Below are 26,258 nucleotides of genomic sequence, written 5' to 3'. Positions count from 1 at the left end.
TGAAGTTCAAACCGAGCATCAAAATGGGGAAGAAAGATGAAGTGATTTTGAATTTGTCATGGATGTTGGTGCCCAACAGACGAGTATTACAAAAACTGTTGATCTGCTGGAGTTTTCCTACACAACCATAAGTGTCAGTTCTCTGGGAGAAAATGCCTCGTTGATACTAGAAGTCAGTGGAGAATGGTCAGCAGTAACTCCTTATCCACAGTTTTCATTTGATATCAGAGCTACTGGTACACATCCACCCGGAAGGAAAAAACAGTAATGTTGTCCTTTGCCATCCAGCCATCTGGCACCAAATTGTGAGCACACGTCTCCTAATGCTGCCTTACAGGCAAAATCATGCAAGTCCCTGCTTCTCCACAGCAAATATGGCTGTTGGTGGTGGCTCATTTAAACTGTAAGAATGTAGGTCTAACCTGAATTACAACGGTGTGTGCATGTAATGATACAGACAAGCTTTTTATGTCATTTCAGATGTTACGTGACCATCAGTCTTTGGCATTGTCATCTCTGACAGCTACAAAGACTAATGTGACTGGCTGATGGTTATCTTCACCTCCAGAGTCAGCTCGTTGCTGGTGTATCTGCCATTCATCTCAGAACAGGACAGGCGGAATCGTCTCTCAAAGCGAGCTGAGCCTTTAGCCAGTCGGTAGCGGACAGAGCGAAGGACGTCCTCATACACAGAGATAGATTCAGCACCTGTGGAGGTGCAAAACACAAACAAAGGAAAAAGGACAGCACAGAAATAAAGACAAGAAGTCAATGCAGAGACAAAGGAGAAATAACAGGAGGAGATTAAAAAGGAGTGACTGATTAGTCGCTCTCTCTTATCAGATGGTTAGCTTTTGTTTTAAACTTCATGGCAACCTAATATATTAATTATAATGAGGGTTTTTTATTATAAGGATTGGCACCAATCAAGACTTAGCAATATTTGAATCACAATGCTATGACGTGTTTTCCTTTCCTGTGACATAAACCAAGTTATACCAATAAGAAGGTTAAGTTTGAACTGTGAAATGCTAATATGAGGAACATTAAAACAGAGACATGGGAACAACTAAATTCAAATTATCTAATAAATTATGGTTTTATGGCCCTAAGTCTGCCTAACTTTTCATACCTAATCAAAGCAGGTCTGGTTAAAAACAGAGGTGTATGCACAGCTGTACCTGTGATGGCAATATAAGCAGTAGTATTGATGATTTCTAGTCCTCTCTCTCGCACAACATCCATGTCTACCAGAAGCTCCTCTCTCTCTGGATTTAGCTCCTCCCCCAGTGGTTGGACCTCACAGCCATCCAAAGTGTGAGCGACAGCATCGGACATCAGAGCTAGCAGACAATGTTGGAGGTCAAACTCAAATAATGACACAATTAACGCTTTTCAGACAGAAATGTGTGCAGACTACAGAATCTGCTGTTAAATCTCCTTAAATCAGACTAGAGACGACGGGTGACTCACCTCCACCTTCCATCCCTTGTGCAGCTGTGTTGACAGCATGAGACAGGGAACAGACGATCCGGAGTTCGGGGAAGAGAGGGACACCGCGGGGACCTTCGAACTCAGGAGCTGGACGGGCCAGATGCGGCCCAACCCCAGACAGAGAGATCTGAGGAGCGTCAGGCTGAAGAACCACCAAGTATGCTTCGAGCTGCTTCAGGGACAGGCAGCTCTCCTCGTTGAAACATCTGTCAGGAAGTCAGAAGGGTAAGAGGGAGGTAATGTCGTTGGTGTATGCTAAATAAACTTCCACTGCTTTGGTCCAGACTCAAATATCTCTGCAGGTAGTGGCCTGGTTTACAGAGGATGAATCTTAAGTTTGATGATATCTTCTCACATTTTGTGTCACCATGTGGCAGATATTTTGTATTTCAGTGAGATTTGATTCACACATTCCTGCCCATCATCCTCACAGGTCACTGGTTATGGAGTACTCCCTGGATAACACTGTCAGACTGACAATCAACACTTTTTAAAAAAATATCTAAACAGATGCATCAGATCCAGATATATTTTTGTTTTTTTATTCCACAATTTCTTTCAGCGCTACATAACACAATGCCTACATTACCCACAAGGCACCTTGACTGCCAATAGTTCAGGTGGAGAGTCAAGGTTCCTTTACTGACATTAAACCTCCATCAGTTATTAAGTGTGCCTCGTTTTTTTTTAGAAGTCTTCAGGCTGTTGAACATTCAGTGAAGAGGCTGTGATTCAAATTTGTGTGTAACATGACTTTGCTTCTTTTTAGTTAAATTAAATCATGCAGAGATGCAGCTGAGACTTTTCAGTCCACTAACATCAGTAATTACAAAGGTCTCAGTCACAAAGGCTGAGAGGCCGGTTGGCAACCCCTCGAAACCACCATTCGCAGGGGAATGGCACAACAACTTTTACTTGAAGCTGAACATGCTCTGTTCTTGGATTGTGTCACACTGTCAAGTTTCAGTGGTGCTTGTGAGTTTTTACAGACAAGTTGGCATTGTTCACACGATTGGGACTATCTGCTAGTGACCAAAGACCTCAAAAGGAGGTTTTTAGCTCATCACCCTCTTTGAAGTAGAAACAACCATAAACCAGCTGGGAAATACAGACTTTTGCCTATGATCTATGGTTGCCAGAGGGTAAACGACCATCCCTCTAGACCTGTGCGACTGAGGCCTACCTCATGTCAAAATGATGTAGTTTATTCCCTAATGTTGCAGTCACTGTAGGAGAAACAGTGACTGGAGACTGCAGCATGGCCACAACTATTGTGAATGTGTACATCGCACTCTCGCTGGCACTGAAATAGTTTCTTTGAAGATGGGGAACAGATCTGTGACCACGTGCAGTCAGTTGCTGTATTCAAAGAAACTTTGGTGTGTCCAAATTGCAACAAACCAGCAATAAGACAGAGTGAGTCTGCCATGAATTCTCAACTGGATGTGATCTGAAATGTAATCTTTTTGTAATATAATATTCATATCTTGCCAAATCATAACAGTTGCCTCAAGATAAAGGCCTTACAGTAATACACAGAAAACACCAACAATGAGGAAGCACTTGGTGACAGGGGGAAGGACAAACTCTCTTTTAATAGGAAATCTGCAATTGAAATACACAGAAACTCAAAGTAACGCCTTTTATTCAGAGTCCAGCAGGAACCTCAGATTTGAAACAAAAAGTCAGAAATTTCTCCTTATTTTTAGACAAATGTTATTAGAATACAACCAGTTCAATCGAATCCTCTGTTGAAAAGAAAAGTGTCATTAACAAGTTTTGCTCATCTGCTTTTATAAATTAGACTGCAAACCTTCTGACTCAGGTTGCCTCCATGAAGGCAACCTGTACCATTTCCCTCTGACTAAAGGAGACTGCATGTTCACTCTATGGGCAACCAGTTGGTTTCTAGCAAAAACATTCAATGCAGTAAGAAACTACTAACGTTTCCTAGTTGCAACTGAGCCGTGCGACTGAGCCATTCAGTACAGTTTAATGGGGCAGAAGTAAGAAGTCTGAGTTTTGCTGTCATTTTTAAATATGTCACTGTGTCCTGTTTTTTTTTTTCAGGCCATAGTTGTTTCTTTTGACCATACAGTTGTGGACTTCTTACTGATCAGGGGATGTTTTTTTTAAAAGTGAAATTCACAAAAAATAGTCGAGGTCCCAAGGGTTTGGGACACTACTGATGCAGACTCTAGTAGCAGGAGTTAAGACAATTTATCAGACATTGTACAGAGTATTCTTTCACTTCACTCATGCAGTAGTTCTCTCACACACCTCTAGAGAAATAAACAACAAGCTCTTTGCGCCCTGCGATAATTGTAGCTAAGAATTAGCTTTATAATTACACAAATTTAACTAAAATAAGTATTTTTTTTTCCTTTGCATAAAGTGTCACTATAACACCAAGATCTTTTTTTTTTTTACTGTTTCAACTTTGCAACATTTCCATGTGCACGGTGTGAACTGATGTCTTGGGTGAACATTGGGCTTGGGCTTTCCTCGACATCAATAAAGAGTGAAGCACCATGGGAATAAAATAAAACAGACTGTGCCACACTTTTTTCCTACTCTTAGATCTACTGTTAGTGATCACCACCTTTCTACAACCCTTGGTGTGCTCTGCTGCTGCACGACTGAATTTGTTCTCTTGTCCTGACATTTTGATCGCCTGGTGTTGAGTCACAATGATTGTGTCAAAAACATCTAAATCTACAGCTATCTCCTTTTGCTATTTCCACCACAGCCGTGTTAACTTCTGTCTGTTTGTGACACTAAAAAAAGAGCAAATGTCAAACTTCAGCGGCTCCGCTCTTACAAATTTAATTTTCCTGCCAGAAAAGAAGAGCAAATCAGATGTATGGCAGACTGATAACACATATTTATTCATCTGCACTAAAATTCGGCATCGTATTTGAAAGGGAATTAAGCTGCACGTAAGTGTGTGTGTGTGTGTGTCTGTGTGTTATATTTCCGCTATCAGAGGGAGAAGCTGCTTCTATCAGCCTCTCCAGAAGGGCCTGCTGTTCAGCCATCTGGGTAACTCCTGGCCTCAAATCAGTCTAATCTTCACACACGCAATAAAACATGCTCAAGTAAAGAAAAAACATAAACAACTCCAGCACACTAAAGCAGAAACTAAGAGGGAAAAAAAATCTGTGCATGACCTTGAATCCTTGGGAACTTAAAAGCAGTTAGTTGGGGAAAATAATCTCCAGTGTGACTCTTGGTCTGATAACGATGATAATCTTATAAACAAGTGTCTAAAACAGCAGCCGATAAAGACGGCAACAGGGATATCTGCACTAGAGTTTGATCAGATGGGATTTGTCAGGAAGGACGCTATTTTGAGTATAAATTCACAATATACCATGAAGTATATGTGCCGCTCTGCCTGACTGAATTAAATTTTCATCAGCTAAAAGTGGCTGCTAAAGCCTGGGAGCTGGTTCACAGTTGTTAAGCACAGCGGAGCACTGACCCGGAAACAGAGTTTGTGTGCTTTTCATCTCCAAGCCAGGTGACTCAGTATGATTAACACTGAACCGATGTGGGTTATTTTTCAGGCGGACTATGCAGGAGCTGAGCAGCGGTGTGTTGTGCATATCAACGACAACAACTACAGCAAATAGTAAAGATAACGTTTCCATTTGGGTAATTATTTAATGGCTGCTTTACAATAAAGAACAACGATTAAAACCCCCCCCAAAGATTTCGTTTACCAAAGCAGTTACTGGGTGGCTGAATGGATAAGAGAGATAAGATATTCCCTGTTATCGCTTGTTTTGAGACACCTTGTTCATTACGTAATCGCCTCTTTAATCACACGTCAGTCCTTATCACCGCCGAGGCGTGGTCCACGTTTGATGAGTTCAATGTCAGAGGAGAAGGCAGCAGTGAGTGACACTTCATCTGACAAGTTCAGCTGCTCAAACTCAATTTCTGCTGTTGGGAGATTTCCAGTGTGCTGATTTACATTCCTCTCTGCCTTTGTCATCTTTCACTGCCCCTCTTTGTTTCCTGCTTTTCTCCAATTCTGTTTAAATAACACGAATGTTTTGTTTCCACTCAAAGGACAATCTGAATGTAGTCAGATAGCAAATTTGTCTTGCAAGAGGTTCCTGATTGCATCCTTGCATTTAAATTACATTCTGGCCTAGGAGTGTGAAACCAGCACGTCTTTATAACTCAGTCTTACATGTAATATTACTGAGGTTCATGCACACTCATCTTTGTGTTTTTGTACCTGAGGGAGGTGGTAAGCTTGAGCGGACGAACGCCAGGGGTGGCGAAGCGTAGAGAGTTTCTGTACGTGACCTGCTGCACTGCACGGTTAAAGCTCTCGATGTCGTCTCCTTCCAGCACTAACACAGACTGGCTGGGATTCACGTGAACCTGGAGGGTCAAAAGAGAAGGACGCTCATATTAATTTACATCAAAGCTCCCGGCAGGTATGGACCGTTCATGTTAACCCTTAAACAACAAGTCTATTTTACTCACTAGAACGACAGAGTGGGCACATTTATGACCATTATCCGACCATTGATTTGATAAAAGAACACTTTTTCATCATAATGTCATTAATTGTTTTCAGCAGTTTTCATACAAAAAGGAGTGAGCCCGACTCGTGTCCAGCAGTTGAGCTGTTTTCGTCATCATTTTGGGCATTAAGTATCTGCCTCAGTGCTTTTGTAGCAGTAAATATTCACTGTAAAACAATGTAGGGATGTCAAGTGGAAAATTACAATGAAGTCAAAATGTATAATGTAACAAAAAACAAAAGAAAAGCATTTTCAGGGGTCAGAAATGGTACTACACTTTCCATTATCCTTGCAACATCAGTGGTCAGGTTCCTGTAAATAATATGAAAGGTTGCAGGAGAAATAGAAAAATTCATGGTTGGAATTAATATGCTGAAAAAAAAAGTCACAATGGCACGCAGAGAGTCATGTCCATAAGTATCTGGAGCCTCCTTCACTTGCATCAGCATCCCTTTAGACTTTAGACAATAATGGCTGTAATTCCTAAATGAATGCAGTTCTTTTGTAAAACCACTTGATTTAAAAGTGAAAGTCTGCACTTCAATCACATGCTGATTGTTTGATTTAAACACAATGTAGTGGTGTGCAGAGGCAAAATTACAAAGGAAAAGTGTCATTGTCCAATTACTTATGCAACTAAGTGCAAATATATTGTAGATCAGCGGTCCCCAACCCCCGGGGCCTCGGACCGGTACCGGTCCGTGAGTCATTTGGTACCGGGCCACGAGGGTAGAGGCTCAGGTGTGAAATGTATGGTTTTGAGGGTTTTTATCGGTTTTCAGCGTTATTTTGTTATTGTTTTTATCGTTAACTCGGTTTTCCTGGGTCTTTTCACGTGTGTTATGAATAAATCTTCTTTTTCGGTACCAGTACTAGTTTTATTTTGTTGTATTTATCCGCGACACCTTAAAGGCCGGTCCGTGAAAATATTGTCGAGCATAAACCGGCCCGTGGCGCAAAAAAGGTTGGGGACCGCTGTTGTAGAGGACAAAAATCACACTCAGCTCTTTGCTTAGGTGTCTGCAAGCTCTGCTTTCAGCATCAAAGCAAACAACATGCACATGTGTATGGTTGAGCAGTGGCTTGTTTGTAGAGTTAAGTAGCTATTGTTCCTTTGGTTGACATACTACACAAATATCAATGGACCTGGTGCAAAGTATGTTTTTTTCCCCACATCTTTCAGCTGCTCCCTTCGGTGTCGCCACAGCACATCATCTACCTCCATCTTACCTTATCCCTAGCATCCTCCTAATTATTTAAAGCACATGTTGCTGCTTTTTAGTCTTAAAAGCTACAGAATAGAGGAGAAAATGACTGAATTACCAATTCTGCTTTAAAAGCAAAGACCATAGCATTTAAGGTGGATTTTTTCTTCATAATATTCGTAGTTTCTCACGTGGCCTCTTAGGGAAATTATTTGCCCACCCCTACTTTAGGTCAAAATCATAACTTTGGGCAGTTATTGAACATTTATCTGCTCGCGCATTACAAATGTTTGGTGGTGAATGGAGCTACTAAAGCTTAAAAATCAATATGGATTATCCAACCAGCAAATACATGGTTTCAATTCTTATTGTTTTGTTTCATTTTGTCGTTAAACAGCAAAAAAGTTTAGGAGCATTGCTCAGGTGAGCTGTGAAGATGCTACACCTGTGTCTTCAACCAAGCAAAAAAAAAAAAAAGACTTAAGTGTGTGCACATTAAGTGTGGGATGACCTCGTTTGCAACCTTTTTTTTCTGCACCGAAGATGCAACCTGCTTAACAAACTAAACACACAAGTGTGAATTATAAAACATGACGTAACACGCTTGAATTTATACAGTATTTTTCTGGACTTACTGAGCACTTAAAGCACAGCCTAAACATATATTCATTTAGAATCACTAATTAACATGTCTTTGGACTGTGGGAGAAGGTTGGACAAAACCAAGTGTCAAACAGTGAGGCTCCAACTGAGGGTTGAACCAGAAACCTTCTCACGATGAGGCGACATTGATAACCACTCCAATGCCACGCTGTCCCAAACACAGGGAATGTTGTAAAGATGGATAAACTGATGTGATTTTTCTGTAAATGGTCGATATCCAGATGTTTTCCTCAATAAGTGAACATTTGGGATTTTTATATGAGACACTTTAAGTTTGCAAGGATTTCGGGACTTCAGAAGCCGAAAAAGAGCTGAATTATACTGTATCGTTATTTTGATTTTATTTAAATGCAGGTCTAAAAACTACAGTATTTGTCTTTTATAGAAAAATTAAGATTCATCTTCCACATTTAAGGAATTTTTTTTTACAGTTTACTGTACTGTTATACGATTTGTACTTTCAAGGATAATGTTGTTTATTTCCATGCAGTGTCTCTGTCATATCCCAGCTGCACTGCATATAAAGTAACCATGAACCACAAACAACCTCAGCCATCACGGCATCAGCCAAAAAAGATTTGGAGAAGAGATGTGTTTGAAATGTGGATATTAAGTGACTTTCCCAGACGGGAATAACTGGAGGTGTGTGATCTGGCAGCCTAGAGCTCCCTTAGCTGTTACCTTCATGCCAGAGCCCAAAGTCTCCAGGTCGCCAAAGTCCAGCCCCTCCCTGCATGCGTACAGGCACTCGACCACGCTGTGAGGCTCCACGCTGCCAGGACGCACCGTCACCCCAGACAACAGGCCATGGTAACTGCCAACATACTTCACTAAGGTGTGAACACACATAACATCATCCCATGAAACTTCAACTACACCAGCAATGACACAGCAAAATGGCAGACCGCACACCATCACGCTGACAACAGTGTGAAACAAGAAGGTCACCTGAGTCTTTACCCTCTGGGATGGTGTTGTTTAGTATCTCCTTCTGCTTCTCCTCAGGCTCTGCAGGGAAAGCGGCGCAGCGGGGAGAGAGAGGGGGAAGAGAAAAACAGAAAACAATGAGGCGCTCCAAGAAATACTTTTCAGTCGAGAGGGGCTTGAAGAGCAAGCGAGAGGAAATCTGAGGGTACCAAAGATTGACAGGGAGAATAAAAAAAACACAGGCAGCAAGAAAACTGTTGACAATCTTCAAAAATTGCAGCATCTCCTCATTATCCGGCAGCAGCTGCTGCCACGCAGGAAACGGAGTGACTGTGTGTGTGTTTTTCACTGCTAATTGGCAGCCAGAGCTTCCCATTTTAACCAGCGGCTCGGGTGTAAGTGGCTGATGGCTGTCTGGCCTTCGTGTTGTTCTGCTGCCCTGAATAATTGATAAGTCAGTTATATTATTAGCCCTCAAAGACAAGATGCATCAAGTGAATTATAACTGAGTGAAATGAAAGGGAGAAACGGCGCGGTGTGAAACGTCTCAGAGGCCTGTCTCGAGATGCCTCACGAGGACTCGTAACTTGCCAGAAATTGCATCCTGCTATCTCTGCTGATGTTGGGTTTAAACGACATTTCAGGGATGGAGAAACGGAAACGAGGATTCAAACTGCTGCTAGCAGCTTTCAGACAGGAAGCAAAGCTTTTCTTTGAGCTGAGATGAAACGCGCAGCATGTTAGTCTCACCCCAGCAGGCACCGATGAACATGCGCTGACGCGGGGCGGGGTTCGGGATGGCTCCGTTGTCGTGGATGAGGGCGGGGTCAAAGGTCACTCCATCCACGTAAAGGGTCACTGATGGGAACTGGACGCTGAGTGAAAGATGATGCCACTCGCTGTCACACACCTGTTGGAGGGAGATAACATGGAGTCAGCATGAGTGCATTATCTGGGTGGAATGATTACTCAGACTCTATATTTAAATAAAAGTACCACTACAGCCATGGAAAAATACTGTGAAGCCCTACAACCCTGCAGAGTTTGCATGACTTCTCCTCTCATCAAACAGCTTGACTCAGGTATTAGCATTAAAATGTATGTGAAACCACACTCTGAAGACGAAAATGTCTCCTATTATTGTTGTAGCTTAGCTGCTACCAGCTACAGCTGCAGCAACCTCAACCCTCATTTTAAGTCATGATTTAGTACAAAAGTTATAAAGAAATTCACCCCTGTACATGCTATGAAGGTAAAGCTGTAAGGTGAAGTTGGGCATGCTAACATGTGTGTGTGGTGTGACTCGTGTTTCGTGCAGTTTCTTCTGGGGGGGTTTGGGTTGGTTTTCCTATATTTTTAAGCCTTGAAGGTTGCCACGTTGGTAGGAAATGAGATAAATGAAATTTTCTTTGCCTTTGTGGCTGTTTTGCCACTTATTGAATACTTGTTAAAATTCAAATCAAAGTTTTGAGGTGAAATTTGCTTTTGGAACTTCTGAAAGTCCAATCAAGTGACAAGTTCCCCTGACAAGACATTTCCTTTTGTAAGCTGCAAGTCAAAATTATAATCCAAATGATTCTACTACTTGAGTATTTATATATATTTATAAATATACTTTCCACCACGGGTGAATTCCTGCAGACATTTGCTGTGATAAACTTTCTTTATCAGTGATGTGTAACCTGAAGGAATACAGCACACAAATGACAGGGGAATTACAAAGGCAGAGGGAGTAGGAAAGAAAGACAGGGTAATAAGATATTGAGGTCCAGACAGGGGGATTTAACAAATCTTCTCTGTATCAGCTCAGCATCCTTTAATCCATGTGACTTCAATCTGTCTGAGACTGGTGGCTTCCGTCAAAACAAACCCCGATCACCCTCCACCACGTACACCAAACCACAGCCTCGCATGCATCCAGGTATACAGGTGTGCCGAAAGACCTCGCTACTTGTATTCATGTATTCTGATGCATGCTGGACTTTTAACCTCACAGGTAGCTTTATGATGAAAGATATAGATTTAGAGCCGAGAAGTATGTTGTGATACATAAAAGGTTCGTGCAGCGACACAAACATCTTCATGTACTCGGCTGAGACTGCGCGTTTCACCACGGTGCTGAAGATGCGGTGTGATCAGAACAGAAAATGAGTTCCATTTTGTTCCATTTCCTTTTTACTGGGAACGGACTGCACAAAATAGTCCGAACAGAAATTGATTTTGTAAATACGGATGACGCACAGATCCTCTTCATGCATGAAACATTTAAATGATCTCGTTAGAGAAAGCCCGGGAGATGAAAGAAAAAGCCTTTTATCTAAATAAACAATAGGGTTGTCATTTCACTCGCTCTGCATATATCCTCATCTGTAAAATAGCTAAATTTCCAACGAGGGACGGTTCTGATGTTTGACATGGCACAGACATAAAAAGTAACGACTGAATTTTCTTCTATTTCAGCTTAATTTCGAGCTTGAGAAACAGAAGAAACTGTGCAACCGACAGCATCGAAGCTGAGCGTTGCACTTCCCTTCAGTTACCTGCTCCAGTTTCCACAAGAACTTGACGGGGCGAGCGGCTGAGACGTCGGGCCAGTAGAAGAGGGAGAGGCGGCAGCCGTGGACGGAGAGGGAGTAATGGGAGAAGGAGTCATCTGTGGAGCAGGAGAGCAGAAAAACAGAAGATAATTGGCGCAGGCCTGTCAGAACTTCTTAAAATCATCCAGCGTTTCTTTGGGAGAATAAAGAAGAAATGGGAAGAATTACTGGTTTGCTGTGGTGTGGATTCACCAGCCAGTGGAGCGGCCAGTGATTCTGACAGTAGACGGTGCTTCATAATATGGATGTGGTGGCAAATAAGCTGTATTCTAATACATGGAATCTGTATGCACATCCTCAACATGGTAGCACAGAAGATTTACAGTTGGGGCAATCATTTGTTGGTCAAATACCCAGTTTCTGTAGTTTTCCCTCTGCACAGTGGATTATAAATCAATCAAGATGTGATTAAAGTGCAAACTTCCAGCTTTAATTAAAGGGATTTTGCAAGAATTTGCATTAAGTGTTGTTGGATGAAAATCCTTTGCAGTCTAGAACCCATGGACATCACCAAATGCTGCATTTCCTCCCTTGAGATGTTCGGCCAGATTTGGTTGTTGCTGTTTGTGGGTCTTTCTGCCTTTTGCCTTCAGTTGTTACAGTCTCTGGGTCTAAGAATCAAACTTTTGAGTTTTGTGTCTTTTTTTTAGATCATTTCCTGATTTGTTTCTCCGTATTTATGTTCCCAGGTTTAGGTTTCGCATTTAATTCTGTTCTTGGTTTCAGTTTGTTTTCTTGCCTCCCTTATGTTTCTGTGTCTGGTCTAATCCAGCCTCTGTGTTTTGTCTTGTATCCCTTTGTGTCGAGTTAGTTATAATTCCTCAGTGTTTATCCCTTTGTTCTTGGTTTCTGTTCTGATTTAAAGTTTGTTGTTTTCTGTCCTGTCATGTTTTATCGGCCTCGTCTGTGTTCCCTGTGCTTTGTCGAGTTTTCCTCTGCGATTCAGTGTGTAGTATTTTCCCGTTTTATTTTGTTAGTCCTTGGTCTCCTGTGCCCTGTGTCTAGCTTTACTTCCCGTGTCTCGTTATCCATGATTTGTTCCTGTTGTGTCTCCCACCTGTTTACCCCTCACCTAAATGCCTTGTGTTTAAATTGTCCGTGTCTTCCTCCTGGTCCTTTGTCACATCCTTTTGTGATATCCCATTTTGTGATTCTGAAAAGCATTTAGAGTTCACGTTTGCCTCTCGAGTCCTTCATACTGGGTCCAAAACCTGCCTCCTGCACAGTATTAGGTGACATCAGCAAATCAAAAACATACTCTGATGACAAATATCAACTCATTGATATTCTTCAATGAATTGGTCATTGATGAACATAACATTTCTTTGCTTTGAGAAACTCTTTATTTGCTTTGACTCATTATCCATTTGCACTGTGAAGTGCTGTCTGATTAGTTTTGCAGTCTGAATCTAAACGTGTACACTTGATAATTCATCCTGCTACTTCTATCTGTGGCCACATCATCAATAAACACTAGCTGCCATGGATGCCCAGGCCGTAACATCGCCTCCACCATGTTTAACAGATGATGCTTCTGTTTTACCGTCATTCTACTACAAGTTCATCTTGGTGTAATCTGGCCAAATTTTCTTTTCAGGCTCTTTTACATGTTTTCTGGGAAAGTCTCACCTGGCCTTCGCGTTCTTTTACCAGTGGTTTGCAGCTTGTATTTACATTAATGAAGGTTTCTCTTGGTTGTGGACCTTGACACTGATACAGATACCTCTTTGAGAGTTTTCATGGCTTGGTTGTTCTCCTTAACCATGAAAAAAAAAATACTGTCATCATCCACTTTCATTGGCTTCTGTGGTGTTTCATAACGTGTCAAATTGTCGATTTAAACACTCCTACGGCTTATTTAATCTCTCTGATTTATTTTGGCTTTTCAGCCCAGTGATGGCCTCCCTCCCTTGTACTGATATGTCTTTGGGTCTCATATTTTAAAAAAATACAGTAAAAAGCCATAAAATACAAGGTAAATGCTTTGAATCAACTTCAGATATTATGTCTGCTTCATTTATTATGAAATAACAGGTGAACAGGCCTCACCTAGCCGTGAAAAAGCTCATCGGTCAATTATCCAATGATTTTAGAGCCTCTGAAAACAGGGCACTGTGTGTAAACATGGCTGTAAAGAGTTAATGTAATACTTTTGTTAAACCCCTTGAATTTAAGCTGAAAGTCTTCGCTTTATTTGTCATATATGTACATAGAGTCTTTGTCCAATCTATTATGGCTCTAACTGTATGGAATAATTAGCATATTAATTCTTGAGTAAAACACAAACACATTTATTGAACTTGTTTAAGAACAGACAAAAAAATGTATAATTTCATCTTTGAGTCAAAGTGAATCTTTGTGCCAAATTCCCTCAAACACTGCTAAGACATCACGCTCACGAGAATGGGACACACGGACAGGCGGACGAGGTGAAAAGAAAAAGGACCAGCCAGCTTCTGCTGCTGGTGCAGACGCACGACGTGAGTTTACATTCAATCTGAAACTCCACCATGTTTTTCTCACCTGTGAATTTTATCAAAAAGGAAAGCTTGCTGAAAACTGCACCCATACAAAGTCACACAGCTGAAAATATTCACATTACCCATAATATTGTTCCTGGCACAATTACAGTATTTTACTCTTCTTCTGTTTTCCACTTGGCTGCACAAGCAGAGCAGCTGGAGGTTAAGTGCCTCTCTCAAGAGCACCTTGATAGTAGCTTTAAACAGTTTTTTTTCAGGGCATGATTTTCCCCGAAGCTCACGTGATAAAATGGTGCCCTCTAAGGGTTTAGATGACTGAGGAGTGGATAGAAAAGTGAAGAAGCAAAACCATTTCTAACCACAACATCACTCGCAGTCCCAAAGGCTAAATTAATGTGCGAGGGACAGCGCTTACCATTCCTGACGGTGCTGCAGACAATAGTCTCCTCCTCCTTGCGATTTCCTCTGGTTTGCGTGGTCGCAGGCTGGATGTTGGCACCACCTCTGCGCATCCACAGCTGGAGGGTGAAGTGGTCGCCGGATAGTGCGGACACAACCGAATCGGGCACGACAGCGACGTGGTTGGAGCCGTTGAAGGAGAAGATCAGAGATGAGTCGGAAGACGGGAGAGTGGGCAGCGCTGAAGTCCAGTTAGCGGCAGGAGATGGAGGTGGGAGCAGGTCGACTTCGCCCCTGACAGCACCTGATACAAAAAAGAGAGGTGATAGAAATAACGGATCTGATGTCAAAAGGTTAACATGTTTTCAGTCATAAGCCTGAACCCACCACACAGACGTCGCACAGATCTGTCGGAGTAGCTGTCTCTGTCACAGCCTTTCCCGATGTGGCCGGTCTGGAGCTCTACGGTGGCCTGGATGTTCCACACGGTCTCTTCACAGGTCTCCAAATGCAGGCTGGGGAACAGAGGGATGCTGCCTGACCCAGGGGTGTACTCTACACGCTTGGTCCATCCTGAAAAAAAAGTATCAATACCCGCTTCACCTTTAACATCTGAGCCCTTCTGACCTTTTCTACACTCCTTTAGCATCAAACGCAGACGACTCAGACATTAAATGTCTCGAACCATCGACTTCCCCTAGCACAAGGTATGCCTGGTGTCTGATTGCGGCCATGTGAGAATTACCACGGGTAATTTGTGGAGTGATTTCCCAGCGAGGGAGTGGGCGTCATGTCTCGGCTAAACCACGATAGTGAGAATAAATATGACGCAAACATTCCCCTGCTGTGTGATACATGTGAGAGAAGGCAACCTCAGACAATATCCCAACTTGATTCTCCAGTTTTTCCCAGAGTTCATGTCTGAAAACTTCTTTGGAGTTAACTACCCTTATCTTTAAAAAATGTCAAAGCCGACTGACTCCAGCATGCTAAAAAGGGGAAAGTGTGTTAAATTTATACAGCCCATCTATCCCTAACGTCCTCCTTCACTACATCCATGAACCTCCTCTGTGGACTTCCCCTTTTAAACAGGAAATCTACTGTCTGAAAAAGCACGTAACATTGCTGTAGTCGTATGTGTGATCTAAAAATATACTGTCACAGTTTAACTATGCAGTTACCTTCCCTTGATATTACTAAGATTCAACACCGCCTCTTTAAAACACAGTTCTTTTGATCTAAACATGCAAAGATGATTCATCCAAGTGGCAGCCCACACACTTTCTAAATCAAAGTGAAAGTTTCATCTCCCCCATCACCACAAAAAAAGGAAAATATTAAACAACTAAAGCGCACGTATGTGTAAAGTCTCATCGGCCTTGTTCTGGGATCAGAAAAAGAGAAGTGCGTGTGAAAAATTACCGATCCAGCCGGGTTTGCAGGACGGCTTGACCGTGACAACAACCTGAGCGTCAGCCTGAGCGCGGTTCTTTCCACAGTCGAAGGCTGTCACCCAGAAGGTGTGAACGCGCTGCCGCTTTGAATCCAACGGCTCTGTGTTCTTAATGTTTCCTAGGAGACACAGAAAAATAATGAAACAAAAAATAAACCGGGGAAAAAAATAGAACATTAGTCACCCAACCACAAGGTTGTTGCATAACTGAAGCTCGGGTCAAATAAAGACCCATTGATAAAACCGGCACATTCCCAACAGCAGAGCCACTGCCCTGTTAAACGCGTCATGCTCGGTGATATGAAAGCGAGGACAGATTGCACACAACAGGATAAAAAACTGAAGGGTTTTCCTGTTTTTAGAGATAAAGATGAATAAACAGCGAGTATCCGTGATAGGCTGACAGCACTCAGCATGCCAGCTGACAAACAATGCTAAGGAAAGAAGATGGTGTGACATGGTGAGAGGGAAAAACAGAGGGATGAAAGAGACAGAGGTAGAAACAGGAGCAGAATAGACAAATTGAAACAGAAAATAGACAATAAACAGCCCACAGCGTTTGAGCAAATCTGGAACAAAAGGTTGCTGTGCTGTTGTATCAGTCTGACCCCTAAAGAAAGGAACCGCTCATCCTCGGCAAAGCCCTCCAAGTCTGGGACATTTCTGCACAGTCATACCAAAACAGGGTCCTTCTCAGTTGCTGTGACACTCTGTTAAACAGCTGCACTTGATCCCAAACCAACCAGTCAAAGGATTCAGCCTAAAGCTCCAATATTCATTCATTTTCAAGGTTTTCATTGTTGTTCTAAACAGATTGTTTGGAGCTTTAAATCAAACAGAGACGAGAGACAGCACACAACACGCATTCAACCGCAGGGCAGAAGATATAGATGTGAAGGAGAACGTGCTCTTTGTGGGATCATTTTACATGTAAATGTGACCAAAATCACAAGACAGCTGTTGTTTTCATCTTATTTTTTTAAATTTATGTGTATAGTGATTTTATCGGAGGACCTCATGGTTATAAAATCAAGATTTTAGCAGTGCAGAGTGGCAACATATGGCTTGTTAACAATGTAGTCTTAATAGGCCACATTTGTGTCACTTTTCACAGTCTTTTCACAAACTAACAGCAGAAACAGGAAAAGTATGTGGATGAGATCAGCTTAATGTGAATTAATCTGTATTAAAACACACTATATGTGAGCACAGAAGAAACAAACAGATGTGACCGATGGCAATGAAGCACAACAACCCAAACCCAGCTCTCGCTTTTTGGCCAAATCTGTGCTAAAGTTTGCACGCCTTCTCACGTCATCCCTCCGCATTACAGCTTGGACATAGTGATGGAGCATAATTAGGTCCCACGCCTGAGGAGGAAAAACATCTAATGGCTCTCTTAGGTTTGTTTTGCGTGAAGGTGCCTCCTCGTCGATTCTGTCTGCTGGCAAAAACTGATAAATGTGTAAATGCTTCTGTGCAGCGGGACGGTCTACCAACAAGATAAAAAATATATTTTTAATAAGCTGTCAAACCAAAAACACGAGCCTTGCTCTGTGGAGACCAAAGTTCATAACGCTGGCAATAATACATGGGGCATCAACACCAAGAATGAGAAAGCTTTGGGACTCTGTTACTCAAAATGCCTACACCAGCAACAACACAGCAGCTTGTTAACATATAAATAACCTTCACAGGGTAGTCAAATAATCCTAATATAACTATAATTTCCAGCTACAGAAAGGCACTTTGTCAGGATTCAAACCTCCAGTTAGTGAGTATGGTTTGTGCTCTGCGTTCTTATGAATCAAAGCTAAAGGTAACATCAGCCATATTTACTGCTCCGCCTACCAAGGAAAACAAATCAGTGCCTCCAACCCAACTCCCTAAAAATCAGCTCTTTCTTTTTTGTATAAGAGTTTTAGTTTATTTAATAACGTCACCTGAAATTTGACCGTTATATTCTGATTACTTTTTAACTTTCAGGCTCTCAGAGCACATATGACAGGGTTGAAATTGTTATTGTTTCCAGCTTTATTTACTTAAAAACGTGCAGGAGGTGGTCACATGACATCCTTGGAGCCTTTAAGCTTCACTAAACCAAATCAGTTTTACACCCAGTTCAAGAAGACAAAAACTTGTTTTTGTTCAGCCATATTTAGGCATCAGTTTCATGTCATAGTTCGAAAAGCAAAACTCCAATTTAACACCAATTTAATGTCTATGACAGAGACCAATAAGCACTGGTACCCTCCATGTTTTTGAAGTGAATTCTGGTCAAAACCAGGACTCCTTTTAATCTGCAGTTTGAAAACAGCCTCACGTTCTAGCAGTGATTTATTTGAGTTTATGGATAATTAGCGCAACATCAAATATCCACAGGTCGAATTTATCAAATTATTAAATATTCAGTTTAAGCGATGATCAGTTTTGTACGGCAGCAAATTTCTTTTTAATTAATCCAAAAGGTCCATGGGTTTTATTATTTATTTTACAGAACATGTGCCCGCTGTGCCACAATTTGCTTGTTTTTGGTGCTGTCTGGTTTACTAACTATCAAGTTTTACTATTCAAATTAACATTAGGATACACGTCTGTTTATTAGTTTCATCATATTTTTAAGACAATAATTAAAACATGAGAAAGGTATTTTAAAACTCACTGACAAACCCTCATTATACAGCAGCAGTTTGCCCCAAAGTGGCACAACAGCCAAACAAATGATGGCGGAGGGAATTTAAATGCTTCTTCTCCTCTACAGTATTGTCATCTGTATAGAGACGGTTAATTGCTTGTATTGTATATTTGCTTAAGATGTTATTTTAACAAAAATGCAGAGAAAGTTTATTTAAACAGCTCCTGAGATGACATGTTAGCACTTAGCACTTAGCACAGGGGCCTAAAATGAAAGAAATGGCTAACGTTTTCCATTTGAGATCGTATCAGGATTTGGGCCCACCATCATAGCTTATGCTTTTACTGAGTGTTTCTGATTTTTATAAAATCATTAAATATGAGTTCTTTTTATTAGTGATGCAATTATACAGAAATTACATGTGAAATATAAAAAAAGTGCAATTATATAGTAAACATTACTTTTAGAACAGATTAATATAACTGATCTGAACACTGTTATTGTCTGAGTACAGGATATGGTACACCGAGTAAATAAACTGGACTCAGTATCATTTTCAGCAATACTCAGATCAACAAAGCAATGATTTCATGATACTTGATATAATTCAGTGGTTTGAAAGGTTCAGTAAGGTTGGAAAACTGCAAACTGCTCCTTTAAATCATTGTGATCACACTGCAGTGTTGCATAAACTATTAAACAAAGTGTTTTATGTTTCAGGGAGATGAAGTTATGTTCTGCTGAGAAGCAGCATTAGATAAGGGCTTCATATTTATAGAAACACAGAAAGGAAAATAAAATGTCTTCTATCTGAAATAAGGGTTTCTCTCTTTCTCCTAATGCGTCCTGTTAAATGTGTTACTTTGTCAGCTGTGTAATGTGTGCTTTTTGTGTCATAAATCTTTTAAATGCTGGCTGAACGACAATAAAAATGTTGGGGTACATTTCTAGGGAGGAAAATCTTACATCTGTTGAATAGCTGTAAATTCAGTGTAATGTGGATTTATGTTGAAAACATATGTATCCCTGATGGTATCATGCACAGGAAATCCACTATAAAACTCAAACTTCACATTTTCAAATCAGTTTAACAGAAAACCTCCAAACTCCCAGGTGACAGATTTGAGAACATTCAAACTCAGTTGTTTTTTAAATCTATCGCATAAAATAATGATCTCAATGTTTATTTCCATTTAAATATTTCCCAAATCATTAGCACTTAAGCTAATGAATGGATGTTGTGGAAACAACTCGATAATTAGGCAAAAATAGTTGATATAAAGAGTACCTGTGATTACTGAATCGCTCTTGTATGGGATCACCTCTGAGGATTTTGTCATCAAAACATATGTAATCCACTGGGACACTGAGTCCTCAGGTGTCTGGAGTACATTACACGTTGGTTAGGAAAAGTTGCTTGAGCGAGGGAATAATAGTTGCGCTTATTCATAATTTAAGGGGAAAGGTCTTTTGACTGCTGAGCACTGTGCTTATCTCTTTTTGACATCAAACAGGGCAGTAAATTTTGAGGCTCAGTTCCTGATCTCTGCAGAAAGAAAAGAAGCAAGCAAGCGGTCTTTCTTCACAGTTTTGGGGTTATACAAACCCAAATATACTCAAAAATACAATTAAATAAATAGGTGGATTTTGCACAATAAGCCCCCTTTAAGCCGAACAGCTGTTGCGATGTTGATGCAGAGACAGAACAATCGTCCGCCCACACAAAGTCTATTTTAACATCTTTCGGTTTCTACCTGAGAGGAGAAGAATCATAAGTGCCTGCAAATCTTTTCACTCTGTCGCTATGCAGCAGCGTCTGGTGTGTATGTTCTTCATGTATTGAGGACATCCGGAGTTTAGCAGTTGAATACTGATCCGAATATTGAATTTTGTTATTCTATTTGAAACCACGGCCACCCAAGAAAGAGAGAAAATAAGGAAATAATATGGTGACTGGCAGGCATATTGTATTTTTCTTGGAATCAAAGGGGAAATATGGATTAGTCTATGAGGCTCTAATTTGCAAAATGAGATTCATCTCACCATCGTTGTCAATAGCAAAGGGCACATTGGGAGTGATGATGTCATAGAAGCAAATCTGGCTGTACTGCGGGGAGCAGTCGGCATCCAGAGCCTCCACGCGTACGATTCGGTCAAACAGACGCCCTTCTGGGACAGAGGCCTCGTAGCGACGCTCAACAAACACGGGGGAGAACTCGTTGACGTCGTTCACGCGAACGTGCACGGTGGCCCTGAGGAAAGCAGGAGCGGGAAGACAAACAAGTAGGGAGATTACTGGAACAACAGAAAGCAGTACTGGATGCACAGTTTTTACAATGCATAGCTAGAAGAGCCTCAAACACTGACTTTGATTATTGCTGAAAGGATTAAAAATCTGTCTAAATTAGGGGGGGTGGGGGTCTAACTTGTGGGATTTCTTGCTGTTGACTCCATCAGGTCCCTCTCCGCAGTCGTAGGCCTGGATGGTGAAGCTGTGCTCCCGCTGGCTCTCACAGTCCAGCGGCTCCTTGGACCGAACCAGACCCTCACCGGTGGAGCGGTCTAGGACCACAGCTTCAAACTGGACCGAACCGGATCCCGAGGGGCCATTATGGACCCGGAAGCCACAAATTTCACCTGGGTGAGGGAAAGGGGGGCGGCGACAGATAGTAGAATCAATGATTTATTTATTAAATTCTTTATTAAAAAGAAAAAAGCATTGTCTGAATTGGGAACTCTACACTAATGCGAGGTTACATAACTAAACAGAGCGGCTTTGCATTGGCTTAGCTTTGATTGATGAGCATTGATTGGTTAAGCTTTACTCGTTATCTTTAAAGCACTCCACGCTGTGACTCCATCATACGTTTCTAAGTGTTTGTGAACTATATTCCTCCACAGTACACCTGAGATCCTGCAGCACAGCTCTGCTGCAAATCCCCTGGTCCAGTCTAGACTAAAAATGAAGGCGATCGTGGCGTCTCTGTTCTCTGAAAAAAAGCTTCACCGTTCAAATGTATCTTCCCAGCTTTGAATCTCTGCTAAAAACTGTGCACATCTCCTTCAATCAAACAGTTATTTTAATGTTTTCAGCAGCAAAAATTCAATTTAATCAACCCACTGTCAAGTTTAAATAAGTTATACTGCATAAATTAGGACAAACAGATCACACGTGATCCACAGTGGGAAGGGAAATGTCCCACAGTGCTACATTATTGAACCAACTGTGACAATTTATTGTAATATTCAGCAGATTGTAGGTCACATCATCCATCCTTACACCAGAAATGTGCCGATAACTATCTAGATATTGCTTTAAGTGGCACTTTATCTCACGCTGGGAGTCATGATCAGACTAGAATGAAACAGATTGCAGCTGCGACTCAAAATGAAGCGGATCTTCCCTGGCTGACATAAGTCGAAGGTTCATGCGCAAACAGCTAATTTCCTCTTCATTCTTGACACGGGTCCAATAAATTTCAGGGAGCCCCTGAGTAATTTAAGTTGATCTTTTATAATTTGACTGAACATAGTTATTTCCAGGTCTGCAAGTGCAAACACGATAACCTCATTTCATCAGGCTGCAGAGCGCCGCTGACTGCTCCTGCAACGAAGGGTTGAATTACACTATGATGGTCTAAAAATAGTGGACTCTGTGACTGAATGCATTGCTTTTAATATAAGGACTGTCTGTTGGGAAATATGGCTGGAAATGGCAGCAGTCTGACATCTCGAAGTGAAAAATGAGCACTCGTGTTTACTAGTAAAAGTTCAAGTACGTAAACTGACATAAATAAACCTCAAACTGGCCTCAGAGCTGCAGCATCAATCTGTTCATAAAATTAAAGTCACATCATTTCCAATTTGACCCAGTGAGATGATTTCGGTCCGGCTACTCGAGCAGATGATTTGACCTATTTTACCGCAGGCTTCACATCAAAAATGTTCGCATCAACTTAATGCTCTTCCATGCTTCTTATTGCAGTTGGTGTTACCAGCGTAGTGAAGTGGAGCATCTTTGTCGAGGGCAAAGAGAGGGGGATTGAGCAGCACGGTGTTGTCGTTCTCCATGACAATCCCCTGGTACTCTGTCTCGATCCATGGCTTGTGCTTATTGGCTAAACGGCACAGAGAGGAGGCTTTGGGTTAAATGGAGCAATTAGAAGGAACCAATGCATCTATTTTTAACTCTTCATTATGGGTGAGGACATGGTGAGAGTGTGCACGAGTGGGAAAAATACACGATGGATGTGAGACAGTCTGAGCACGTTCACAATCTCACAGTTCGCCCCCCAACCCCCTTTTTTCTTCTCCATCATGGACCACCTGCCCTTGTTCATGTCAAGCACCACTCTGCACACCTTCCTGTCTGACAGTGTAATTAAAGCCAGTCAGATTTCTCCCTATCACACACACACAGAAATATACTTCTCATATCAATCACCTAAACTGACCTGCCACAGGCGCCTCACAAAAAAAAAAAAACAGAGTCAGAATCAAATGCCTCAGGTTTACTCTGAATTTAACCTTTAATTGCAAATTAATTATTCATCCTGGTGCTGAATGTTCTGTGCTGAGTGATCAAAGGGCGAGTTAATGAGCCAGAAGGATGATGATTTTACACTCCAGCAAAGAGCAAAAACAAAAGCCGGAGTGCCCTCCCTCTGTTGTCCTCAATCTCTTAACACAGAGTCTGAAATCAGACACAGGCAGACTTTTGTTGGCAATCACTTTGTTGTCTTCACAGTGAGTTTTCTCCATAAAGTCTGACTAGAACTAATTTTGCTGTCTCGTCTGAGAGAGGAGAGGGAACAGAGGAAAAATGCTCCTGGTTCTGAATCTGATCGCACCGCTCTCCCTTCAGAGACGGCGCCGGGGTGTCGTGTGAAAGTTTTCTGATTCTTCACAACACAAGACGCTTTTTATTGTCGAACTAGCTTAAGAACATTGGAGGAGGTATTTCCATTTTACTATTACACTTTTTTAAAAAAGCACGCCGTAATGTATTTTTCATTTAAGCCTGTCACGCTCCGTCGCTGTATCTGAAAATGGGCTCGGACTCACCAGCTATAATGGGCTTTCTGTTAAAACTGAATTTGCTTATGAGGTTTTGTTGTGCTTTAATGAAACTGCATGCAAAGACGTGACTAAAAACAGACTATTTTTAAAAAGATATGCCCGTTTCTGTCAAACCCCTTCATCTTCGGGTGTGACATTATGCTGCTTTGTCTTGAGTGTTTTTGCAGTTAAGTGGTTAATAATTAATCCACATATCAAGAAATTAATCAAGAAATTAGGCAGATTATGTGACAATGAAAGTATTATTAATTGCAGCGATAGCTACATATACTTTAATAGAAGGGTTTTTTTAATTTATTTATTTTTACATTTTCACAAATGTCCAAATTATATATGCATCCTTTCATTATTTAATATGACATAAAAGAAAAATTACTGAGCAAAAAAGAAGTAAGGAGCACAAATGTGAGCGTGCCAGACAGTTTGTAACACCAACTGGTTCAAACCAATTTTAGCTGGCACCAAACACATACTGAGGTTTAATACCCAGCCCTAATCAAAGACATTCATCCTCTCCTCCTCCTCTGTTTCCATGGTCCTCTGGTGTGTCTCTTTTTTGGTCATTTATCTCCTGCCCTCTGTCCCCTCTGCTGATCCCCCCTTCCTCCCCTGCCCTGCCCTGCCCTGCTATAGCATTAATCTGAGCATCAGGCCTGTGGATTACATCCCGGATTACAGATTGAGAGGCAGCTCACTCCATCTCTCTTCCTTCTCTGTGTCCCCTGGCACTCCTCCCCTCTCTGTCACTCTATCGCTCCACAACATTTACCCACCCCTCCTCACCCACACACAGAAATAGCCCAGTATCTCACACTTTTCCTCTTCTCTTTTCCCTCGTGTCACCTGATCTCACGTACCACCTCTCTATACCCCCCACCCCCCACTTATCAGCATGGATCTTTTCGGCACGTCCTCTCCTGTCACACCTTCTCCTCTTTCTCTCCTAACACCCCCCTCCCACCCCACCTCCCCATCTCTCTGACACTCCATCTCCTTCAATCTCCTCATCTTCCCTGCGTTTCCACTCCTCTACCTTCTTCTCCTCTGACATTCTCCCTCCGCCCGTTTCATCCGCCTTTCCTTCAACACGATAATCACAGGAACAATGATGCTGAAGCAGAGTCATGCTTCTCCAGAATGATAAATCTGCTATAGGCGGGGGAACAGATTTATAATTTTCTCAGAGTCACACCACAGGCGACACAGACACACCGGGTCATGAACATGTATGAGGGCTCAGACGTGCTGCTGAACGAGCGAGGCGTCGAAGCTGTAAATAAAGGAACAGTTCGGGCCAAAACAGCCACGGTCCTGCCTCAAAACCATCATCTCAATACTTCACAATTAACAGTCAAAAGGATGAGGAACTGACCTTTGTTGCCAATGGCAACCGAAGTCAAGCAAAGGAGGAGGAAGGAGAGAAAATTCATTCTGTCCATCTGAGGGAGCAAAGGAAAAAAAAAGGAGGGGGGAGAGGGGCAACAGGGTGGGGGTGAGGAGAGAGGGGGAGGAATACAGTACATGCATCAACAACTGATCAGCAGTGAGAGGAGACAGGAACAGTAACAAGACAGAGACAGATCAGGCCTATCAACTGGTGCTGCCTGTGTGTGCGCAAAAACATCACTGTGCAAGAGTCACGTATGTAAGACCTACACAGCAAAAAAAAAAAAAAAAAAAAGAGGCTACACAAGGAGGAACATGAACGATCGAGAAGCTGTTCACCATCACGAGAGTGGCGTGGTTTCAGCTCGAGAGCCCAGGATAGCCTGTGGATCACATGCATACCTGCTCAGGAGTGTGTGTCAGGAGAAAAGGTGGCATGTGTGTGTGTGGCAGTGTGGGTGTTTTCCCAGGTTTTCATTGTGGATTGTTGGAGCTGAAAACCCCTCAAGGACTCATTCTTCAGATGTGGCTGCAGCTGCATTTCCCCCCCCTAACCTAACCTGATATAAGAAACCTCTATTATGTTTTCACCTTCACTGCTGCAGTCCTCGAAAAGCTACAGGACAGCACAGATTAAACCAAAAAAAAAAAAAAAAGAAGGAGGCGGAAATATATCACAGAAGAGTCCATCTGGTCACAGGTTGTTCAAGGCTAGACACACAAACACACACATTCAGGAGCAGAAACATGCGACTATGCGACAATTTGCAGCCGATTTATATCACAGCCTGCCTGCACTGACACACATTACTACACAGCTCCGGGTACATGGCTGCCGATAGCCGTGTTCAGACATCGCATCGGGAACCCGAGCAGGCTGAATGTCGCAGAAATGAAGGTCTGCTTGAGCAGAAACTTGCAGGTCTGACATTACCGTGCTGAGTGCGGTGATGCTCCTGGTTGGTACCCTGCCTCTACGCTCGCAGCATCCGCCTCTCACGCCCCTGCCGCTCGGCACAGCACGGCAATCCCCCCGCAGGCTGCAAACGACCCAGTCCTCCAGGTGGAGACGCACACAGGCGGATGTTCTCAACAACCCAAGACCCGGACAGGAGGGTTAATCTCCAAGGCTGTGTGATGAGATGCGAGGAGGATGAAGACACCGATGGATGCCCTTGTTTTTTTTCTTTTTTCGGCTCTACGGAGGAGGAACGGGACCAAAAAAAAGACGGTAGGAATATTACGCTGACGTCCCCTCCCTCTCGGCGTTTCTTAACCCGCCCACACTGCGTCCTTCTCCCTCTCCATCTCTCTCTCTCCGGCCCCCACCAGCTCCGTACCAGACTGCTGCTCTGGCTGTTTTTTGCTGTTGAACGCACATTGAGAGTGACTC

General features: G+C 42.2%; 1 protein-coding gene across 2 annotated transcripts in view; it reads right to left on the bottom strand.

Annotated features, from left to right (window-relative positions):
• clstn3 (calsyntenin 3) overlaps window positions 1-26,162 on the bottom strand; it is a 30,003-nt gene extending 3,841 nt beyond the window's left edge. The window contains exons 1-16 of one of the 2 annotated variants that reach the window (XM_080897177.1): window positions 25,800-26,162; window positions 24,852-24,918; window positions 22,396-22,518; window positions 20,827-21,037; window positions 20,444-20,652; window positions 15,735-15,884; window positions 14,700-14,885; window positions 14,329-14,616; window positions 11,374-11,486; window positions 9,584-9,743; window positions 8,855-8,914; window positions 8,588-8,736; window positions 5,744-5,892; window positions 1,474-1,700; window positions 1,182-1,343; window positions 563-708 (exon numbers count right to left, since the gene is read on the bottom strand). In XM_080897177.1, coding sequence (XP_080753303.1) covers window positions 563-708; window positions 1,182-1,343; window positions 1,474-1,700; window positions 5,744-5,892; window positions 8,588-8,736; window positions 8,855-8,914; window positions 9,584-9,743; window positions 11,374-11,486; window positions 14,329-14,616; window positions 14,700-14,885; window positions 15,735-15,884; window positions 20,444-20,652; window positions 20,827-21,037; window positions 22,396-22,518; window positions 24,852-24,918 — 2,400 coding nt within the window. In that variant the 5' untranslated portion in view covers window positions 25,800-26,162. The remainder of the gene's footprint in view (window positions 1-562; window positions 709-1,181; window positions 1,344-1,473; window positions 1,701-5,743; window positions 5,893-8,587; window positions 8,737-8,854; window positions 8,915-9,583; window positions 9,744-11,373; window positions 11,487-14,328; window positions 14,617-14,699; window positions 14,886-15,734; window positions 15,885-20,443; window positions 20,653-20,826; window positions 21,038-22,395; window positions 22,519-24,851; window positions 24,919-25,799) is intronic. The other variant, XM_080897178.1, reaches the window with a different exon arrangement.
• Window positions 26,163-26,258: the final 96 nt, after the last annotated feature.

This window comes from Rhamphochromis sp. 'chilingali' (assembly GCF_963969265.1).
Source record: "Rhamphochromis sp. 'chilingali' genome assembly, chromosome: 11".
NCBI classification, from domain to species: domain Eukaryota; kingdom Metazoa; phylum Chordata; class Actinopteri; order Cichliformes; family Cichlidae; genus Rhamphochromis; species Rhamphochromis sp. 'chilingali'.
Note: the sequence above shows the minus strand (reverse complement) of the source record. Positions and strands in the feature narration are given on the sequence as shown.